This window comes from Bombus huntii, unplaced genomic scaffold (assembly GCF_024542735.1).
Source record: "Bombus huntii isolate Logan2020A unplaced genomic scaffold, iyBomHunt1.1 ctg00000066.1, whole genome shotgun sequence".
Classification (NCBI taxonomy): Eukaryota; Metazoa; Arthropoda; class Insecta; order Hymenoptera; family Apidae; genus Bombus; species Bombus huntii.
Window position 1 is genome coordinate 582,391 of NW_026099325.1, and position 21,377 is coordinate 603,767.

Below are 21,377 nucleotides of genomic sequence, written 5' to 3' on the forward strand. Positions count from 1 at the left end.
ACAAGAAAACTCTGCTGGATGATTTTCCATTTTATAAGATTAACGGTTCATCGATCAATGTTTTCCAAAACTCATTGTACAGGAGTACTTTTATGTTTTTTCTTTGTTATAATCATTTTTAAACTTCATGATTCATGGCATACTTAAACTTTGGAGTTGAAAGCTATATTTTACAAAAGGATTAAATAGAGAATTACTTCCTTTACAGATTTACAAAAAATTTTGTACGATGATCCGGACTATGCCAATATTTCCGTTTGGCACTGTATTAGCATAAGCGAACAGCCTAACTTCCAGTCGGCTTGACAAAAATCGAACGACTAGCGCAAACAACTAGCGATCGCTTATTTTTCATAGCTCGGAATATAGTTATGAACATTAAGACGAAATTGTTACCGGAGAAAATACAAAAGTTATGTAGTTCAATACGACAAGATTTCTACAGGTTTTCTACATGTTATGTATATAGAAACGAAAAATGTAATAAAAATGAAAAGCCACCTAAAATAAGAAGGTTAAATATATTTGTGTTCACTTACCTTTATATGAAGAATAGTTTCCTGTCCGGTTACTGCATTACCCTATCTATTATTGAACAAATTTTTAGGTTACAATTATTTACACAAAGCTACTACGCGTGCGAATGTCTTTTTATTTTATAAACCTTTATGTATAAAAACTCTATCCACGTTAAATCAATCTCTTTTTATAGAAACTTAATATAGAAAGTTAATTTTCTAGATAGAAAAATTAAAACTTTCGGTAAATTCATGTACAACGCGCACTCTACTGCGTACCGGATACGAATGACGAGTGAACGTTATCGAATTCTACGGCGACCGCTTAGATAGTGACGAGGACGGATTAATATTGCTCAGTAATTGGTTAAGCTTTGAGCCTATGGGCGATATCTGTACGCGATTACTGCGCAAGGACCATTTCATGACATGCTCCACCTCTCCCCCTCCTTCGCCCGCCGCTCACTCAGCCCCACAAGAAGTAAAAATAGGCCACCGATCTGTCCTGTTTTGCGACCAAATTTTCAGGACGGAAAAAGAAATTGATTCGTTTATTATAATTTATGAAAAGTAGTTCTTACCTTAATTTATCTGTGCCTCTGAGCACAAAAGCATGGATTTTACGTTTAAGCGGCTCACAAACAGAATTCAAAGATCATCTAATAAAATTAGAAAATACAACTTTCTACTTAATCAAATTCTAACACGAAGGGAAATATTTGAATCTTAGTATATCATGTAAGATTGATACTTATTGCATTTATTTAAATTTATTTAATTAATAACATTCTATAGTTGTCTTAAATTAATATAAGTGCAAAGTTAAAAACATTCAATGCTTATTGGTAAATTGAACTTTATATTTCAGTGGAATAACTTTTCTCCCCCTATTAAAATTATTAATTATTAGTATTTTTTATGAGCATAGCTAACATAAACTGTTTGCAGAAATAAAAAATAAGATGCGATTCAAGTAATTTGTTAAAAGAGTGTCTGTCGTTAAAACTATCAAACGAAGCAACAAAAGTAAAGAGAAAGGACTTAGAACTGGATGCTATTGCTTAACCTTGCTGCGATCTTCAGGTTTTTGTCCTTACTCCTTTTTTTTTTCAACTTTACTGACTTTAACTTGCTTTGAAAGTATCTAACAACATTGTTACGCATATGCTTGTTTGCGTTCTCTTAGCATTATACCTTTGACAAAAGACTATCGAAATATTTACATATAAAGTCTTTGGTTCTTTTTTATCCAGTAATGTTAAGACACAAGTTAACGATGGAAATCAATCATAGAAGGGAAATATTTCGAAACCTTGACTGACAGCAAAGTCGAATAGAAAGATAAATAAATATAAAATTACGCTATGACAGCTTTGTTCTTGTTCGAAATTATAATAATTAGGCAATAAGGTTTCTGAAACATGCTGGGCATATCGGCAGTGGATGCTTATGGTCTACATTCCAAAATTTAGGGACGCGTTGATACAAAATTATATTACACGATGTATACACTAGATGTTACATATGTAAATAAAAGAGAAAATAACAGTTGGAAAAAGTTTGTTTGCAAACGACACTATCGTCATATATGTACAATTTGTTCTAAATAAATAACTTTAATAGAATGTACCGGATATTTGGACTAACAGACGCCAACGATACAATTACGATTATTCTGTATTTTCGACTTCTTTTTCGCGTAGAATCACCCCCTTCCGCTTGTACCACCAAGTTACCAACCACCCTGTATATACTGTACAAAAGATGTACAGCGTGGAGGATGCCATAATGTGGTAGTAACAATCTTTCGTGGGTGAAAAGATTTCAAAGATTTTAAGGTCGTCTGCATTTTTGCTAATTATTTGCCCTACTTTTTTTTATGTCTAGTATATCAGAGCGTGTTGGGACGATTTCAACGACACCTAATACAAGGTAGTTCGAGGGTAAATAAAAATGTAGGCAACAAATTTTACGTCGTAATAAGTGTCCGAAGTAGAAGAAATAGGTTTCTGTTTATATCGATGGAACGTTGGAATCGGCAGGTCGCCGAAGTCCGTATATTTTTATCACCTTGGGTTACTTGTAGCGCGTGTTGGCAAGAGACATAGTAAAAACTGTAAATAACGATCGACATTGCTAAAACATTTTACTATGAAAGTGGAATTTTCATTTACTGAGCAAGTATGTAGATATGCTGCATGTGTATGAAAAGACTCAGCAGAATCTAGTAACGTCACAAGCACTGTATGCTGAACCCTATCCAGATTGCGCCCACCCTTCATGCTGTATGTGTCATATGTAAAAAATTAAGAAACACTGAATGCTTAAATACACGAAATCCTAGACGTCATTTAGAAAATTAGGACAAAAATGAGAAAGAAAATTATTTTGTAAATTGTACATTGTAATGCGTACGAATGATAAGTTTTCCTCCATTTGATCTTATTTAAATTTTAATAATCATTCTTCTCTTCCGCCAAAATGATCATGTTCCAAGTTGTTTGAAATACTGAAAATGTCACATTAAAATAATCGACTAATTATTTAGATAACAGGTGCAATTTGTGATACTTTGAATGCTGGTACGTAACTTTTTTGGAATATGTTAAAAAGAATCTTTTCTTTCTACATGCAATATAATATACATTTCTGCAATTATAGAATCTAATTCCACTCTTTGTAAACACATTATATCACGATATTACATTTATTTAGTAAAAATTTTATTTATTTCTATTACATATGTCTATGGAAGATTCAGAGGCCAATTAGCGTAAATCCTACTTTCTCTGAAAAGGACTTACGTAGCTCCAAAAATAATTTATTCTTAAAAATTTTAATTAATAAATCAATTAACTCGCTACTTTCATGCATATATAGTAGATTACGGTATTAACCACGAAATTACTAAGCACAATTATTCCGAGCATAAGCACAAACAATGAGAATCATTTCGAAGTCGTGACAAGTCTAAGCATTATCGTTTGTTATGTAAAAAATAATTGCACACTGCTTAACTGAATTAAGCAAAAAAAGATGAAAATACACGTATTTCCAGGAAATTGCCCTTTTTCTGCTAGTGAATTCCAATATTTATCTAATGAGCAAAATTTATTCGATTGCGATAATGGCGAACGAGACGAAAATTTAAAAAAGAAAACTGTCACAAGAAAACTCTGCTGGATGATTTTCCATTTTATAAGATTAACGGTTCATCGATCAATGTTTTCCAAAACTCATTGTACAGGAGTACTTTTATGTTTTTTCTTTGTTATAATCATTTTTAAACTTCATGATTCATGGCATACTTAAACTTTGGAGTTGAAAGCTATATTTTACAAAAGGATTAAATAGAGAATTACTTCCTTTACAGATTTACAAAAAATTTTGTACGATGATCCGGACTATGCCAATATTTCCGTTTGGCACTGTATTAGCATAAGCGAACAGCCTAACTTCCAGTCGGCTTGACAAAAATCGAACGACTAGCGCAAACAACTAGCGATCGCTTATTTTTCATAGCTCGGAATATAGTTATGAACATTAAGACGAAATTGTTACCGGAGAAAATACAAAAGTTATGTAGTTCAATACGACAAGATTTCTACAGGTTTTCTACATGTTATGTATATAGAAACGAAAAATGTAATAAAAATGAAAAGCCACCTAAAATAAGAAGGTTAAATATATTTGTGTTCACTTACCTTTATATGAAGAATAGTTTCCTGTCCGGTTACTGCATTACCCTATCTATTATTGAACAAATTTTTAGGTTACAATTATTTACACAAAGCTACTACGCGTGCGAATGTCTTTTTATTTTATAAACCTTTATGTATAAAAACTCTATCCACGTTAAATCAATCTCTTTTTATAGAAACTTAATATAGAAAGTTAATTTTCTAGATAGAAAAATTAAAACTTTCGGTAAATTCATGTACAACGCGCACTCTACTGCGTACCGGATACGAATGACGAGTGAACGTTATCGAATTCTACGGCGACCGCTTAGATAGTGACGAGGACGGATTAATATTGCTCAGTAATTGGTTAAGCTTTGAGCCTATGGGCGATATCTGTACGCGATTACTGCGCAAGGACCATTTCATGACATGCTCCACCTCTCCCCCTCCTTCGCCCGCCGCTCACTCAGCCCCACAAGAAGTAAAAATAGGCCACCGATCTGTCCTGTTTTGCGACCAAATTTTCAGGACGGAAAAAGAAAGAAAAGACAATATCGTGTAAAAGTACGGTTTTTAAACGGCTTAAATTAAATTACAAACTGTAATGTTAAAAATGTAAACCCAACACAAAATATGGTATGGCTACGTCGTACCGTCGCGTAACGGCACTTTTACCAGAACCACTTTCAAACAGTTCTGCCCGAGCAGCCGAGCTAAACGGGCGTGTGCAACAGTGCTCCGGAGAAAGTGCGGCAAGTGGGGAAGAGAAAACTACGAACGGCTACGCCTATAGCCAAACGGCGGAAACCCGTGTCCTATATCAAGAAGCCTTAAAATAGCAGCCTGGAACTCTAACGGCCTACAACAAAGGGCCCTAGAAACTAAAACATTCCTGTCCAGCAGTAACACCGATATACTACTCGTCTCAGAAACACACCTCACAATAAAAAGCTACATAAAAATACCGCACTACACCATATACGACACCAAGCATCCCTCAGGGAAAGTACACGGAGGGACGGCAGTAGTAATAAAAAACGACATTAAACATCACCTACACAGCAAGGTCAGTAAGGAACATATACAAGCAACCACCGTTACCGTACAGACTAACAGCAACCAACTGCAGTTGTCAGCAGTATACGTACCGCCGCGACACAAAATCATAACGCAAATGTGGGAAGACTACTTCCGACACTTAGGTGACAAGTATATTGCAGCGGGAGACTATAACTCAAAGCACACGCTATGGGGATCAAGAATCACCACACCTCGAGGCAGAACCCTGGAAAAATACATCAGAAATAATAACCTCAATATATTATCCACAGGAAGACCGACATACTGGCCGACAGACCTGAGCAAAATACCTGACCTGCTAGACTTTGCAGTTACAAAGGGACTAAACGCAAATAAACTAAACATAGCATCCAGCCTCGAGCTTAGCTCCGAACATACGCCCATAATAATTTCATACAGAAACAAACCAATACTTTACAGCAGCACAGAGAAGCTATGCAATAAAACCACCAAATGGCAAATATTCAAAGAAATAATAGAGAGCAAAATCAGCTGCAACATCCCACTGAAAACACCTGAACACATCGATCAAGCAGTAACAACACTCACAGAAACTATCCAAGAAGCAGCAAGGGCAACCACTATACCTGAAACAACCAACAGACAAACAAAAACAGTTCCACTAGACATCCTCGAAAAAATTAGAGAAAAAAGAAAAGCGAAAGCAAAATGGCAAAAACACAGAACAAAAGAAAACAAAAAACACCTAAACAAACTCACAAAATAAATAAAGAACAAAATAAAAGAGCACAACAACAACGATTTCACAAAGTTCATCGAGTCACTATCTGCTCACGAAAACAACAATTACTCCCTATGGAAAGTCACCAAAAAATAAAGAAGACAACAAAAATGGTACCAACAATCAGAAGAGCAGACAACACATGGGCAAGAAGCAACGAAGAGCAAGCTGAAGAATTTTCCAACCACCTAGGCAACACATTCACCCCACACATCATCAACAATAGCAACCACAATAGTCATATGGACGCGGATGCGCTAACTACTAGTACACCAACTGACAATCACCATACCCAAAGCAACAGCACAAGAAATCAGAAACATAATTGAGAAAACAAAAAACAATAAAGCACCAGGAATCGACCTAATTAACGGCAAAATCTTGAAAAACCTTCCGCCAAAAGCGATAAGACAAACCACAATAATAGTAAACGCAATACTAAGAATACAATACTTTCCAAAAGCTTGGAAACTGGCAAAAATCATAATGATACCCAAACCAGGCAAGGACCCACACGAAACCATGTCCTACAGACCAATCTCACTACTTCCGGTGTTCTCTAAGATAGTAGAGAAAATAATCTACGACCGGATAAAACCAATAATAGAGAAGAACCATCTAATACCGGATCACCAATTCGGATTCAGAAACAAACACTCCATAATAAAACAAACGCAAAGACTCGTCAATGAAATCCTACAGGCGCTGGAAACAAAACAATACTGCACGGCACTCTTTATGGACATCGAAAAAGCATTCGATAAAATAAACCACACTAGCCTACTACAATCAATCAGGAAACAGTTCTCGGGGCAGATATATCAACTAATCAAATCATACCTAAGCAGCAGAAGCTTCATAGTAAAAATCAAAAAGACACACTCGGAAGCTAAAGAAATCAAGGCAGGAGTTCCGCAAGGAAGCGTCCTAGGACCAATTTTATATACATTATACACGGCCAACATACCAACAACTAACAATAGCAAAATACTGACATTCGCGGATGACACAGCTGTACTAGTCAGTCACACTAACCCTGCAACAGCAGTTACATTACTACAAGAACATATCACAAAAATAGAAAAGTGGCTTCAAGCGAAACAAATCAAAGCAAACCCCGATAAATGCAAACATATTACATTCACACTGCGAAAACAGAAACCACCAAACATTGAACTAAACGGCACACACAGAATACAAACAAGGCAAGTCAAATACCTAGGACTCCACTTACATACACGACTCACATGGAAACAGCATATTACAGCAACAATAGACAAAATACAGATGGCAAGGAGACAAATGTACTGGCTAACAAGTCGAAAATCCAAACTAAGCATAGAAAACAAACTAAAAATATATAAAATGGTCATAAAACCAATCTGGACGTACGGAATAACACTATGGGGAACAGCAGCAATGAGCCATATAATCAAAATAGAGGCATCGCAATCTAAAATACTCAGAACAATAGTAAACGCGCCATGGTACGTTAGAAACGAGGACATTCGGAAAGACCTGGGAATATCAACGGTCAAGGAGGAGATCAACAAAAGTGCAAGAAGGTACGGAGAAAGAATAGCAACGCACCTAAACCGGCTGGCAGCGGAAACGGTCGACACATCAAGCATAAAAAGAAGATTAAAAAGGAAACACCCAACCGATCTCGCAGAGGACATAACCCAACAAACACGATGGTAGTACCCCGCTGGGGGTAGCCACCCACATGTTATATTAGTATACAGCTACAACATTTTACCAAATGTCCTACTGGACAAATTGTAAAATCCAAATAAATAAATAAAAAAGAAACTTCCAAATAGAAATTCGTTGTTTATTGTGAATACACATATGTAATTTATATTTTTCTTAGGCAATAAACATTATATATATGTAAATTCTATAGAATTTAGAATATCAACCGACGGTTTGACTTTCACTGTGTTTACTGGGAGTCGGTCGAACGATATGAATAGAGGAGGACGGGGACTTGGGATAGAAAATAAAACAGGACTTGGAGAAGCGAAGATTGAACAAAGAAAAAAGCAAGTTAAGAGCCAGAAGGAGAAAGAGAAGACTTAGACAATCGATTGTTGAGTTTTCACAAATCGATCGCCTGATTTCCGAAAATATTACAACATTCCATATATATGTCGGAGATGAAAGAACACCGGAGCCTTTGGAATTTTGGATAATCCCGCAACATTGTAACCTAGAGTCTACTATAGCTGTAATTGAACAATTGTAGTTATTCAATCCGATTGTAATTGTTCGAGAGTTGTGATAATGAGGTTGGGCTCGAGGCGACAGTCAGTCGCCGAACGTAGCCGCGGTCACGGGATGAACGCTTTGTCTAACAAAGGCATGGAATAATTCTGTAGCTCTCCTTAAAAAGGAAATAGTTGTAACACTCGTCAGTAAACATTCCAACGGTCTCTGTCCCGTAGCTCGCCACACGCAGACCCTATTCTTCGAGTAAGATGATTGCCAGATGTCGATGCGTCTCCGCAGTACATGTTCAGCTAGCTCGAGGGCCCGTTATAAATCTTAAGATTTAATCAACTAAAGTCCTTCAAACAGGCAAACAGTCTTTGTCCCAACTACGGGAAAATAGGGGAGACCTATTTTTCAACGAGCGGCGTCTCCCACTAGCAACTTTCCCTCGAGGATGGCTAACATCTTTTTCTAACCACCGATATGGAGATTGACCAATTAGCAGCAACGCCAATTTCCCTTACTTTCTGAACGAAGGCTTTTCTCGACGAATCCGATGATCTCGTGTCCTTAGACACACCCCATTATAGTTTTCCTCTGTGGCATCATCGGGACGGGAAGGTCATTCCCGTTCGCGATCTCATCGATGAAAAAGAGTAACCCCTTACGACCGGTGAATATTACGCGTCCGACTTAGATTTTGTGAGTACGTTCATCTATCATCCCGTCGACCGCGGATTCGTTATTGAACCTAGGATGATTGTCATTAGTTTCTCGAGTATCTAATTACCACGGTTACTTGTCCGGTTCTATGATAATTGTATTTGCACTAGCCAATGTCTTCTCTATTGCATAATGACGACGTGTAATCCAAACGAAGATTCGTTTCACGCCCCTAACCCTAATTGTAATGTAAACCCGACATATATATATGTCGGAGATGAAACGAAAACCAGAGCCTTCCCTTTGCAATTTTGGGAAAATCTTCTAATGCTTTAGCCTAGATTTTATCATAGCTGTAATTAAGCAATTGTTGTCATTTGTAATTGTTCGATATTTGTGATAGCGAAAGTGGGTTCGAGGTGACAACTGGTCGCCGAACGTAGCCACGGTCACGGGATAAACGTTTTGCCTGACGAAGGTGTGGATCGGTTGTATTGTTCTCCCTAGAAATCACATAGAATTGTACTTTAAAGATGTCGATATAATGGGACACACGTATTAGGAATCAATCTCCAAACAGAAACTGCCTAGTAACGGCGTTTGGATCTTTCTCGATGTTTCGAAAGAGTATACAACAAACTTTTGACAGAAATTGCCTAGCAACAACGATTGGAACCTTCTCGATGTCTCCAGCGAGCATATAACAAACAAATGCATTCGTATAGCGAAAAAGATTTTCATCAGATATACATTCGTGTGATCGCCTTGGAAAGTGATACATCGAGCAATTTACCGAGTGTCTCAGCAATCGTATTTTTGTGTTTAAAAATTATTCTACGCATAGAAAAGAGTTGTCCCGTTGACCGTGGATTCGTTTGAACCCAGGAACATTGTTAATAGTGTTAATTAAATTCATTATTCGTAAAACCTATAAATTGTTAATCTCAATATTCGTTAAATTTATTATTCGTAAAACATATTATTCGTTACTCTTATTATTCGTTAAACTTATTATTCTTTAATCTAATCGTTAGTTAAACTTATCGTTTGTTAATCTTATCATTCATTAAACTCAATATTCATAATATTTTGTAAAATCTTGTATATTCGCGTAAATATAATCTCTGTTGTGTAAAACGATGACCAATTCAATCGAAGAATCGTTGTTACGCCGGGCGACTCTCTGCCTGGCCCAGGTCACACACCGCGGGTCAGACGGACACCAGATGTCCGCTCTACCGTACGGCGTACCCTCAATAGCCTTAAGCACCCGTCATACACCCGAGTCACTTGCCTGCTAAGGTCCTTCGGACCCAACAAATGTCTTTTCTAAATCAGTTTCCAAAGACTATTGTTTACTACGGCTTGATACGGGAAAGTTAGCTTTTCTCACGTACGATGCTTCCTACCAGCAACTTTCTATCGAGGGCGGTTAAGGCCCTTCCTAGTCCTCCAACCTTCGTTTGTCCAATCCGAGGCAATGTATACTGGCCTCACCTCCTGACCTAAAATGTCATGAACAAATCCGATGATCCCGTGCGCTAGACACACCCATCACTAGCTTTCCTCCGACACAGCATCGTCACTCAACTTCGCTTCTTCTACATCGTTGGAAAAGTCAACTACTAAGTAGTAACGCTAATGCCTATCGGGGCAGTCTAAGCATAACGCGAGAGTCGGTCTCGGTATTGTCGAGCATACATTTCCTCTGCTAAATATCTTATAGTGCTACGTCCACTAATACATTAAATCCAATTATAAGAGCCCTGCTCTAACGTACATATCTATCTTATCTTCGTGCGATAAGTGATTATCTCTCTATCTATGCTCATCAGTGTAATCTAAGTGTTGGAAATATATAATTAATTATTCTGTGAATCATAGTGTTATACAAACTCAATCACCCCTATTATCTCAACGGAAATCAGGGGATCGATCAAGTCGTGGTGTCGATTGTTATAATCGTAACGGGAATTTACGACTCCCGTTGACGTCTCTCCTAGCGACTACGTCTCCCCGCGATTGGTCGAACAAACAATCGTTACGCTCCTTAAATTCTAATTTTAACCCGATTAAATTTCGGGTTTACATTAGAATTACAGTTAGGAGCGTGACACGAATCTTCATTTGGATTACACATTGTCGTTATGCAATAGAGAAGACATTGACTGGTGCAAATGTGATTACCATAGAACCGGACATGTAACCGTGGTAATTAGATACTCGAGAGACTAATGACAATGATCCTAGGTTCAATAACGAATCCGCGGACAATGGGACGGTAGTCGTACGCACTCGCAAAAATCTAAGTCGGATTCTGCGTTAATATTCGCTGACCGTAAGGAGTTAATCCTTTTTGTCGATGAGACCGCAAGAGAGAATGACTTCCCGCCCCGGTGATACCCCATAGGAAAACAAAGACGGGGTGTGTCTAAGGACACGAGATCATCGGATTCGTCGGGGACATCCTACGTTCGGAATGTAAGAGAAATTGACATTGCTGCTAATTGGCCAATCTCCATATCGGTAGTTAGAAAAGGATGCTAGCTGCCCTTGAGGGAGGGTTGCTAGTGGGAGACGTCGTTCGTGGAAAAATAGGTCTCTCCTGTCTTCCCGTAACTGGGACAAAGACTGTGTATCTGTTGAAGAATTTTAGGTAACTAGATATTAGTGTTTATGACGGTCCTCGGGCTAGCCGATCACGTACTGTGGAGACGCGTCGACATCTGGTAAACATCCTGCCCGGAGAATAGGATCTGCGTGTGGCAAGCTACGGGACAGAAACCGTTGGAATGTTTACTGCCAAGTGCCGCTACGAATCTTTCTTTTAAGGAGAGCTATAGGATTACTCAATGCCTTTGTTAAATGGAGAGTTCGTCCCGTTGACCGCGGCCACGTTCGCCGACTAATTGTCGAATTGAGCCCAAGCTCATTGTCACAAGACTTAAACAAATACAATTGGTTAGAATGACGGCAAATCGTTTAGTTACAACTGTAGATTTTAATTACAATGTTTCTATGGATTTTCCCGAGGTTTCAGAGGGAAGGCACCGGTGTCATCTTATCTCCGACAAGTATAATTTTATAACGTATTACGTTAGATAGAATAACGTAATAACGTATTACGTTATATAGTATAACGTTATAACGATTTACATTATATAGAGTAACGTTATAACGCATGACGTTCAGCAGAATAACGTTACGACGTATTACGATATATAGAATAACGTAATAACGTATTACGTTATATGGTATAACGTTATAACGTATTACGTTATATGGTATAACGTTATACCGTATTACGTTATATACTGTAACGTTATAACGTATGACGTTACATAGAATAACGTTATAACGTATTACGTTACATGGTATAACGTTATAACGTATTACGTTATATAGTAAAACGTTATACCGTATTACGTTATATAGTGTAACGTTATAACGGATGACGTTACATAGAATAACGTTCTAACGTTTTACATTGTATAGTATAACGTTATAACGTATTACGTAAAATACTATAACGTTATATGCTTTAACTTTATGACGTATTACGTTTTATAGTATAAAGTTATAACGTATTACGTTATATAGTAAAACTTTATAACGTATTACGTTTCATAGTATAAAGTTATAACGTATTACGTTATATGGTATAACGTTATAACGTATTACGTTATATGGTATAACGTTATACCGTATTACGTTATATAGTGTAACGTTATAACGGATGACGTTACATAGAATAACGTTATAACGTATTACGTTATATGGTATAACGTTATAACGTATTGCGTTTTATAGTATAACGTTATAACATATTACGTTATATGGTATAACGTTATACCGTATTACGTTATATAGTGTAACGTTATAACGGATGACGTTACATAGAATAACGTTCTAACGTTTTACATTGTATAGTATAACGTTATAACGTATTACGTAATATACTATAACGTTATATGCTTTAACTTTATGACGTATTACGTTTTATAGTATAAAGTTATAACGTATTACGTTATATAGTAAAACTTTATAACGTATTACGTTTTATAGTATAAAGATATAACGTATTACGTTATATGATATAACGTTATAACGTATTACATTTTATAGAATAACGTTATAACGTATTACGTTAGGTAGTATAACATTATAACGTATTACGTTATGTAGTATAACGTTATATAGTATAACTTAATAACGTATTACATTATATAGTGTAACGTTATAACGTATGGCGTTACATAGTATAACGTTATAACGTATTACGTTATATAGTATAACGTAATAAAGTATTACGTTATATAGTATAACGTTATAACATATTACGTTATATAGTATAACGTCATAACGTATTACGTTAGGTAGTATAACATTATATTGTATATCGTAATAACGTATTACATTATATAGTGTAACGTTATAACGTATGGCGTTACATAGAATAACGTTATAACGTATTACGTTATATTGAATAACGTTATAACGTATTACGTTATATGGTATAACTTTATAACGTATGACGTTACATAGTGTAAAGGTATAACGTATTACATTATATAGTATAACGTTATATGGTATAACGTTATAACATATTACGTTTTATAGTGTAAAGTTGTAACGTATTACGTTATATAGCATAACGTTATACCGTATTACGTTATATAGTATAACGTTATAATGTACTACTTTATATAGCATAGTTTTATAACGTATGACGTTACATAGAACAGCGTTATAACGTATTACGTAATATAGTATAACGTTATAACGTATTACGTTATATAGTATAACGTTATAACGTATTACGTTAGGTAGTATATCGTTATAACGTATGACGTTTCATAGAATAACGTTATAACGTATTACATTATATGGCATAACGATATAACGTATTACGTTATATAATATAACTTTATATGGTATAACGTTATAACATATTACGTTTTATAGTGTAAAGTTATAACGTATTACGTTATATAATATAACGTATTAGCGTATTACATTATATAGCGTGACGTTATAACGTATGACGTTACATAGAATAACGTTATAACGAATGACATTACACAGAATAACGTTATAAAGTATTACGTTATATGGTATAACGTTATAACGTATTACGTTTCATAGTGTAAAGGTATAACGTATTACATTATATAGTATAACGTTATATGGTATAACGTTATAACATATTACGTTTTATAGTGTAAAGTTGTAACGTATTACGTTATATAGCATAACGTTATACCGTATTACGTTATATAGTATAACGTACTAGCGTATTACATTATATAGCGTGACGTTATAACGTATGACGTTACATAGAATAACGCTATAACGTACTACGTTATATGGCATAACGTTATAACGTATTACGTTATATAGTAAACGTTATATGGTATAACGTTATAACATATTACGTTTTATAGTGTAAAGTTATAACCCATTACGTTATATACTATAACGTTATAACGTATTACGTTATATGGTATAACGTTATAACGTATTGCGTTATATAGTATAATTTTATAACATATTACGTTGTATAGAATAACGTTATAAGATTTTACGTTATATGGTATAACGTTATAACGTATTACGTTACATGCCATAACGTTATAACGTTTTGCATTTTATAGAATAACGTTATAACGTATTACATTATATGGTATAACGTTATAACGTATTTCGTTATATGGTATAACGTTATAACGTTATAACATATTACGTTAGGTAGTATAACATTATGACGTATTACGTTATATAGTATAACGTTATAACGAGTTACGATATATAGTGTAACTTTATAACGTATGACGTTATACAGTATAACGTTATATCGTATCACGTTATATAGTGTATCGTTATAACGTATGACGTTACATAGAATAACGTTATAACGTATGACGTTACACAGAATAACGTTATAAAGTATTACGTTATATGGTATAACGTTATAACGTATTACGTTTTAAAGTTTAAAGGTATAACGTATTACATTATATAGTATAACGTTATATGGAATAACGTTATAACATATTACGTTTTATAGTGTAAAGTTGTAACGTATTACGTTATACAGTATAACGTTATACCGTACTACGTTATATAGCATAACGTTATAATGTATTACTTTATATAGTATAACTTTATAACGTATGACGTTACTTAGAATAACGTTATAACGTATTACGTCATATGGTATAACGTTATAACGTATTTCGTTATATGGTATAACGTTATAACGTTATAACATATTACGTTAGGTAGTATAACATTATGACGTATTACGTTATATAGTATAACGTTATAACGAGTTACGATATATAGTGTAACTTTATAACGTATGACGTTATACAGTATAACGTTATATCGTATCACGTTATATAGTGTAACGTTATAACGTATGACGTTACATAGAATAACGTTATAACGTATGACGTTACACAGAATAACGTTATAAAGTATTACGTTATATGGTATAACGTTATAACGTATTACGTTTTAAAGTTTAAAGGTATAACGTATTACATTATATAGTATAACGTTATATGGAATAACGTTATAACATATTACGTTTTATAGTGTAAAGTTGTAACGTATTACGTTATACAGTATAACGTTATACCGTACTACGTTATATAGCATAACGTTATAATGTATTACTTTATATAGTATAACTTTATAACGTATGACGTTACTTAGAATAACGTTATAACGTATTACGTCATATGGTATAACGTTATAACGTATTACGTCTTATAGAATAACGTTATAACGGTTTAACGTTATATAGTATAACGTTATACCGTATTACATTATATAGTGTAACGTTATATCGTATGACGTTCCACAGAATAACGTTATAACGTATTACGACATATGGTATAACTTTATAACTCATTACGTCTAAGAGAATAACGTTCTAACTTATTACGTTATATGGTATAACGTTCTACCGGATTACATTATATAGTGTAACGTTATAACGTATGACGTTCCACAGAATAACGTTATAACGTATTACGATATATGGTATAACGTTATAACGTATTACGTTATATAGTATAACGTGATAACGTATTCCGTTATATAGTATAACGTTATAACGTGTTACGTTAGGTAGTATAACGTTATAACGTATTACGGTATATAGAATAACGTAATGACGTATTACGTTATATAGTATAACGTTATAACGTATTCCGTTATATAGTATAACGTTATAACGAATTACGTTAGGTAGTGTAGCATTATAACGTATTACGTTATATAGTATAACTTTATAACGTATTACGTTTTATAGTATAAAGTTATAACGTATTACGTTATATAGTATAACGTAACAACGTATTACGTTATATAGCATAACTTTATGACGTATTACGTTAGATAGAATAACGTAATAACGTATTATGTTTTATGGTATGACGTTATAACGTATTACGTTATATGGTATAACGTTATAACGTATTACGTTTTATAGAATAACGTTATAACGTATTACGTTGGGTAGTTTGGACGAAAAACTTACATCCGGCGGAAGCGGTGCCGCACCGGAAACGATCTCTCTCACGCTGCTGAAATCGTAATTTGGCACCATTGGATGCTTCGCAAGACCAACTAAAACTGGAGGGACCAATGGTATATGCGTAATTCTGTATTTTTCTACGGAACTGAGTAACGTTTCTAACTCGAAATTTCCCATTATGTACACAGCTGCACCGCAACTTATTGCCGTATTCATCATTCCGAACGCATAACCGTGAAATAATGGCAAGAAAACTAGTATTCGGTCTCCACGTCGAATATCCATTGATCCTGGGGCACTTCGATTATGAACAAAATGCAATTGAATCGAATATTTATAATTTCAACTAGAATGATAAGAGTTAAGATGCACAACAATAGAGAAAATATTATATAGTTGACTTGAATAAGGAATGGTTTGTTAATCATATAAAACGAATAATATATATTTAAATTTGGCATAAATAAAAAATAAATTTCGAAATATATGTGTGGTCTGAGATCAACCGGATACATTGTGTATATTAATTTAATATATTTACCTTAGAGTTTGGATGAAAAGTAACAAATTTCGATGAGACAACATTACTCTAAGACTATTGAGGGAGGATATGCAGACATCTGGGTGCCATCCTATCCGTGGTGTGTGGCCTGGTCTCTGATGTGAATTGACGTTACACTCCCGAGGGAGCAGGAGGGTGGGGAGTGGAGAGTGGTAGAGGCGAGGAAGAAGAGACGGAAGAACAAAAATCAGAGGAAGACAGCCGTCGCCGTTGGAGGAGAGACAGCGAGGAAAGGGGCGAACGTGGCACCGCCGACGAGGATACGCCAGCAGCAATCCCAGCCCAGGACGACAGGCGCGGCGAAAGCGAGCGCCGCCGCAACAAGCAGAGGACCGTCGCAGGCACCCAAGGCGGTCACGCTCCCTCGCGCACCGCGAACATCCGCGGTGACTCTGACGCTGAACGAGGGAGCATGGATGTCGTACGCCGACGTCCTCGAGGCAGCCGGAGGTCCCGCTCTCGGAGCTCGGCGTGGAGCAGGTGGGGATGAAGAAGGCGATGACGGGCGCCATCATCATCAGATTCCCTGGAGACAGGAACAGGGAAAAGGCGACGCTGCTGGCGACGCTGCTGGCGACGCGTCTGGCCGAGGCGCTAGACGCAACTGCGGTGAGAGTCGCCACGCCTACCTGGATGGCGGAGCTTCGAGATACCGGGATAGACATCTCGGTCAAGAAGGAGGAGCTGCGGAAAGCACTGGCCTCGGCGGCAGGATGCGGCTGCGCGGAGGTTCAGGTCGGCGAGAACGGCGGCAGAGGTGGCCTAGGGTCTGCCTGGATCAAGTGCCCGGTGGCAGGAGCCCGGAAAGTATCCCAGGCAGGGAAAATAGCCCTGGGCAACCGCGAGGATTCGAGCCATCCCGAAGCGGCCCCTGCAGTGCTTCAGGTGCTGGAGGTGGGGCACGTACGCGCAACATGCGTGTCCAGCAAGGATCGAGGGCACCTGTGTTACAGGTGCGGCGGAAGCGGACACCGCGCCAGAGGCTGTCCCGCCTCTGCTCCCAAGTGCTCCCTGTGCGAGTCGCTCGGGACGCCCGCCAATCACAGGATGGGCGGTGCGGAATGTCCCCCCCCCCCCCCGAAAGTCAAGAGGAGGAGACCAATCCGCGAGCCAGCAGCTGCGGAAAGGACACCAGGGAGAACCGCCAAAGCAGCAGCGGCAGATGGTCGGGAGGAGGCCATAGAGGTGACCGAGTAGTTCAAGCGCCTCCTCCAATGCAATCTCTGTAGGTCGAGAAGGGCGCAAGATCTGCTCTTCCAGACAATACGGGAGTGGAGTAATGGTGGTAGCGGTATACGACTCCCCCAACATCGACCTGGCTGCGTACAGGGACTTCCTGGAACGGGTCGGCGAGTGCGTCGGGAGATGCCTCCCCCGCAAGGTACTCGTCCTCTGGGACTTCAATGCCCACTCGATGCAATGGGGAAATCCCAGGACCAACTCTCGGGGACGGACGCTTACCGATTGGGCAGCGGGTCTCGGGCTCCTGCTGGCAAACAGGGGCTCGGCGAGCACCTGCGTGGCGTGGAGAGGATTGTATTCGCCGTAGAGTTTATACTAGCGGGTAAGAATTGTTATTGAGTATTACTGGATGTGATGTAGCACTCGCATTGCGCGACAACGTGAGATACAAGAAATACGCGATTTTCTTTAATATCGAGACGCGCACGTGGATAGATTTGACGCCATTATTGTAATGGTAGTGGCAGGACGTACGCGTGGTGCCGAACGATGCGCAGGCGAGGTGGTTTGTCGCGTCGATGTGTGGCGTCGCCACCTTACGGGCAGCACACTAGGGTATGTACGGCCGGCTCGACTTAAGTTCCTATTACGAAGAAATAAAGTCGGGTCGACCAGAGTTCTAGTTATATATCGTTTATTTTATTTATTTTATTTATTTCGCCACTCGAGTCAAACTTCCTTGGTGAATAAATAAGAATAAATAAGTATGACGGGTGCTGCGTACGTGGAGGCTTTATTTGAGTTACGCGGCGTCGTGTGGGTTGGGGAATGCAGGTATATGCGTTTCTTATTTATATTATTTATTTACTTTACTCGTTTATTTATTTATTTATTTATTTAACTATTGGTTGATTATTTATGTATTATTTGTTTTGATATTATTTATTTATTTACTTATTTATTATTAATATTTATTATTAGTTATGTTGGTTTATTTATTATTTAGTTATTTAGTTATTATTCATTTATTTATTTATTTAGTTAGCTGGTTGTTTATTTATTTATTACTATATTATCTATTTATACATGCGGTGATCTGCGTATGTATCATCAGGCCTCTTATTGAAGCGCAGGCGTTAGCTTGATATATTTAGTTTATTTTAGCGTTATATAAATTTAGCTTGATAGATTTAGTTTATTGTAGCTGTGTAGAAATTTCTAAGATAATATTTAATTATGAGGATATAACTATGTTTTGCTCTTAGATACTTATTTATTTATTTATTCGTTATATATTTTTTATTTCTATTATACTGGCTTTTTGTTGACGACTTGGCGAGTTCTTTCGGTTATGATTGGATACATTCGAACGGTTTTGGCTAGGAGGTGGAACCCCAGGCACCCCCTTGTACAGTAACAGCGACTGGCGCGAAGGCGAATAGCAAGAGGTTGGCGGTTAGTATTGAAAACCCAAGGATAGTGTCGGACATCAGAATAAGTGACAACGTCACCATATCGGTTGCACCGAAGACTAGGGGAGACGAGGAAGGTGATCCCTTTAAGCCTAGTAGGAAAATTCAGAGGAGTCCCACGATTGGTGGTAGGCCCGATATTGAAGTAGCAGAAGAATCGGTGGTGTACCGAAACTGGATTGAAATTAGCTCAAGACAAGACGGAGGTGATTCTACTTACCGGAAATCGTATCACAAGGTCAAGGACGTCAATATGGGCAAGTACCTGTTGATGACTAAATAGAAGGTTAGGTATCTTGGGGTGCAATAGGACAATAATAGAAAATTCTCATTACATCTAGGAAAGGTGTGTGTCATGGTTGATACCCTAATAGGAGCGATTAGGATGTCGTGTAAAATTAAGGTAAAAATAAGGAACTTGTTAATTTCCGAAAAGGAGATTAAGTTCTTTTTATTTTTTACTCAATTTATACAATTTTTTCGGTTCGCGATGATACACTTTCGATACTTGGATTAGTTAAGAATTTTTTTATTAGACTGACTGAATGATTTTGAAGGGAGCATTTATATTCTTCCAATCGTTGGAGTGGGAGAAGGTTTTGTTTATACTTAGTGTAAAATTCGGAGAACGGCTGAAGTGATCGAATGCCACTCAGGCGGCTGAGAACGGGTGCTGACCGGACGGTCACACGCGATAAAGCGTTCGGAATTTCGGTTTGTTATATACAGTTGCTCGAATTTCGTCTGTGACATTCCCCCCTTCTTAGATTGAACTTGATCCCTCAAGTTTTCTTCAGAAGACTTTTGTGGAATCGGACTTGACGTGGCTTGAAAATTACAGCTGATTCCTCCTCTTCATCTGAGTGGTATGTGTTGGTTGGAATATAGATGTTGGGTGTTGAGCCCAGGGTGAGTGGTACTGGTGGAGCTGTCGCATTGTGGCTGTTGATTACAGTTTCATTTCGGCAGCAAAATAAATTGATACATTATTTGTTCGGTATACATTTCCTGATGCATTTGAATACCCCTATTTTGTTTAATCCATATATACCTAGTATGCCTAATGCTATGTACCCTAATATCTGGAGCGTGGTTAGTCCCCAATACTGTATATTTTTAATTCTGTGTTCGAAATTAAGAGTTTCTATCTCGTCGCCTATTTTATCGATCGTTGTTTTATAGCCTTGTAAATTATCTATTATTTTCGGTGCTCGCTGGAGTTTATCTAATAGATGAGTGAAACTATCGTTTGTTTTGAGCGCTAGGGTTTTTGTTTTGATTTCGTATATGACTTCGTTTTTTGTTTCGCCTATACGCATGTGTTCGTCTTTGTACAATAAATCGCAAGAAGTGTTAGCTCTTATGATGGAAGGCTTGTCAAGTTTTTGTAAGGTATGTTTCGTTTGGCAAATTGTGTCTATTTCTATCGGATTTGCTGGTATCGCAATGTAACAGTTGCTAGTTTTGAGCGGTATAAAGCTAATGTCTTCAATCTTAAGTACAGTTATTTGACAATGTTCAATGTGTGGTTTGAAATTTATTATTTCGCTGCGACAATCGGTTCTTGAATTTCTGTCATGGATTGGTAGTGTTTGTTTGCATATAGTGGTTCCGGCTCGATTCTTACAAAGTTTGTTGAAATACTCGATATCAGCGTTTATAAATGAAAGACCTGAAGTTAAATACATCTGATGTTCGACTACTGGAGCCAAAAA

The 21,377-nt window shown here is 37.1% G+C and overlaps 1 protein-coding gene across 1 annotated transcript; it reads right to left on the reverse strand.

Moving 5' to 3' along the window:
* Positions 1-16,395: 16,395 nt before the first annotated feature.
* Positions 16,396-17,045, reverse strand: LOC126876141 (uncharacterized). The gene is made up of 2 exons (XM_050639032.1): positions 16,988-17,045; positions 16,396-16,744 (listed from the first exon to the last, which is right to left on the reverse strand). Exons 1-2 carry the CDS (start codon positions 17,029-17,031, stop codon positions 16,396-16,398), a joined length of 393 nt encoding a protein of 130 aa, XP_050494989.1. The 5' UTR covers positions 17,032-17,045.
* Between the last annotated feature and the right edge of the window lie 4,332 nt (positions 17,046-21,377).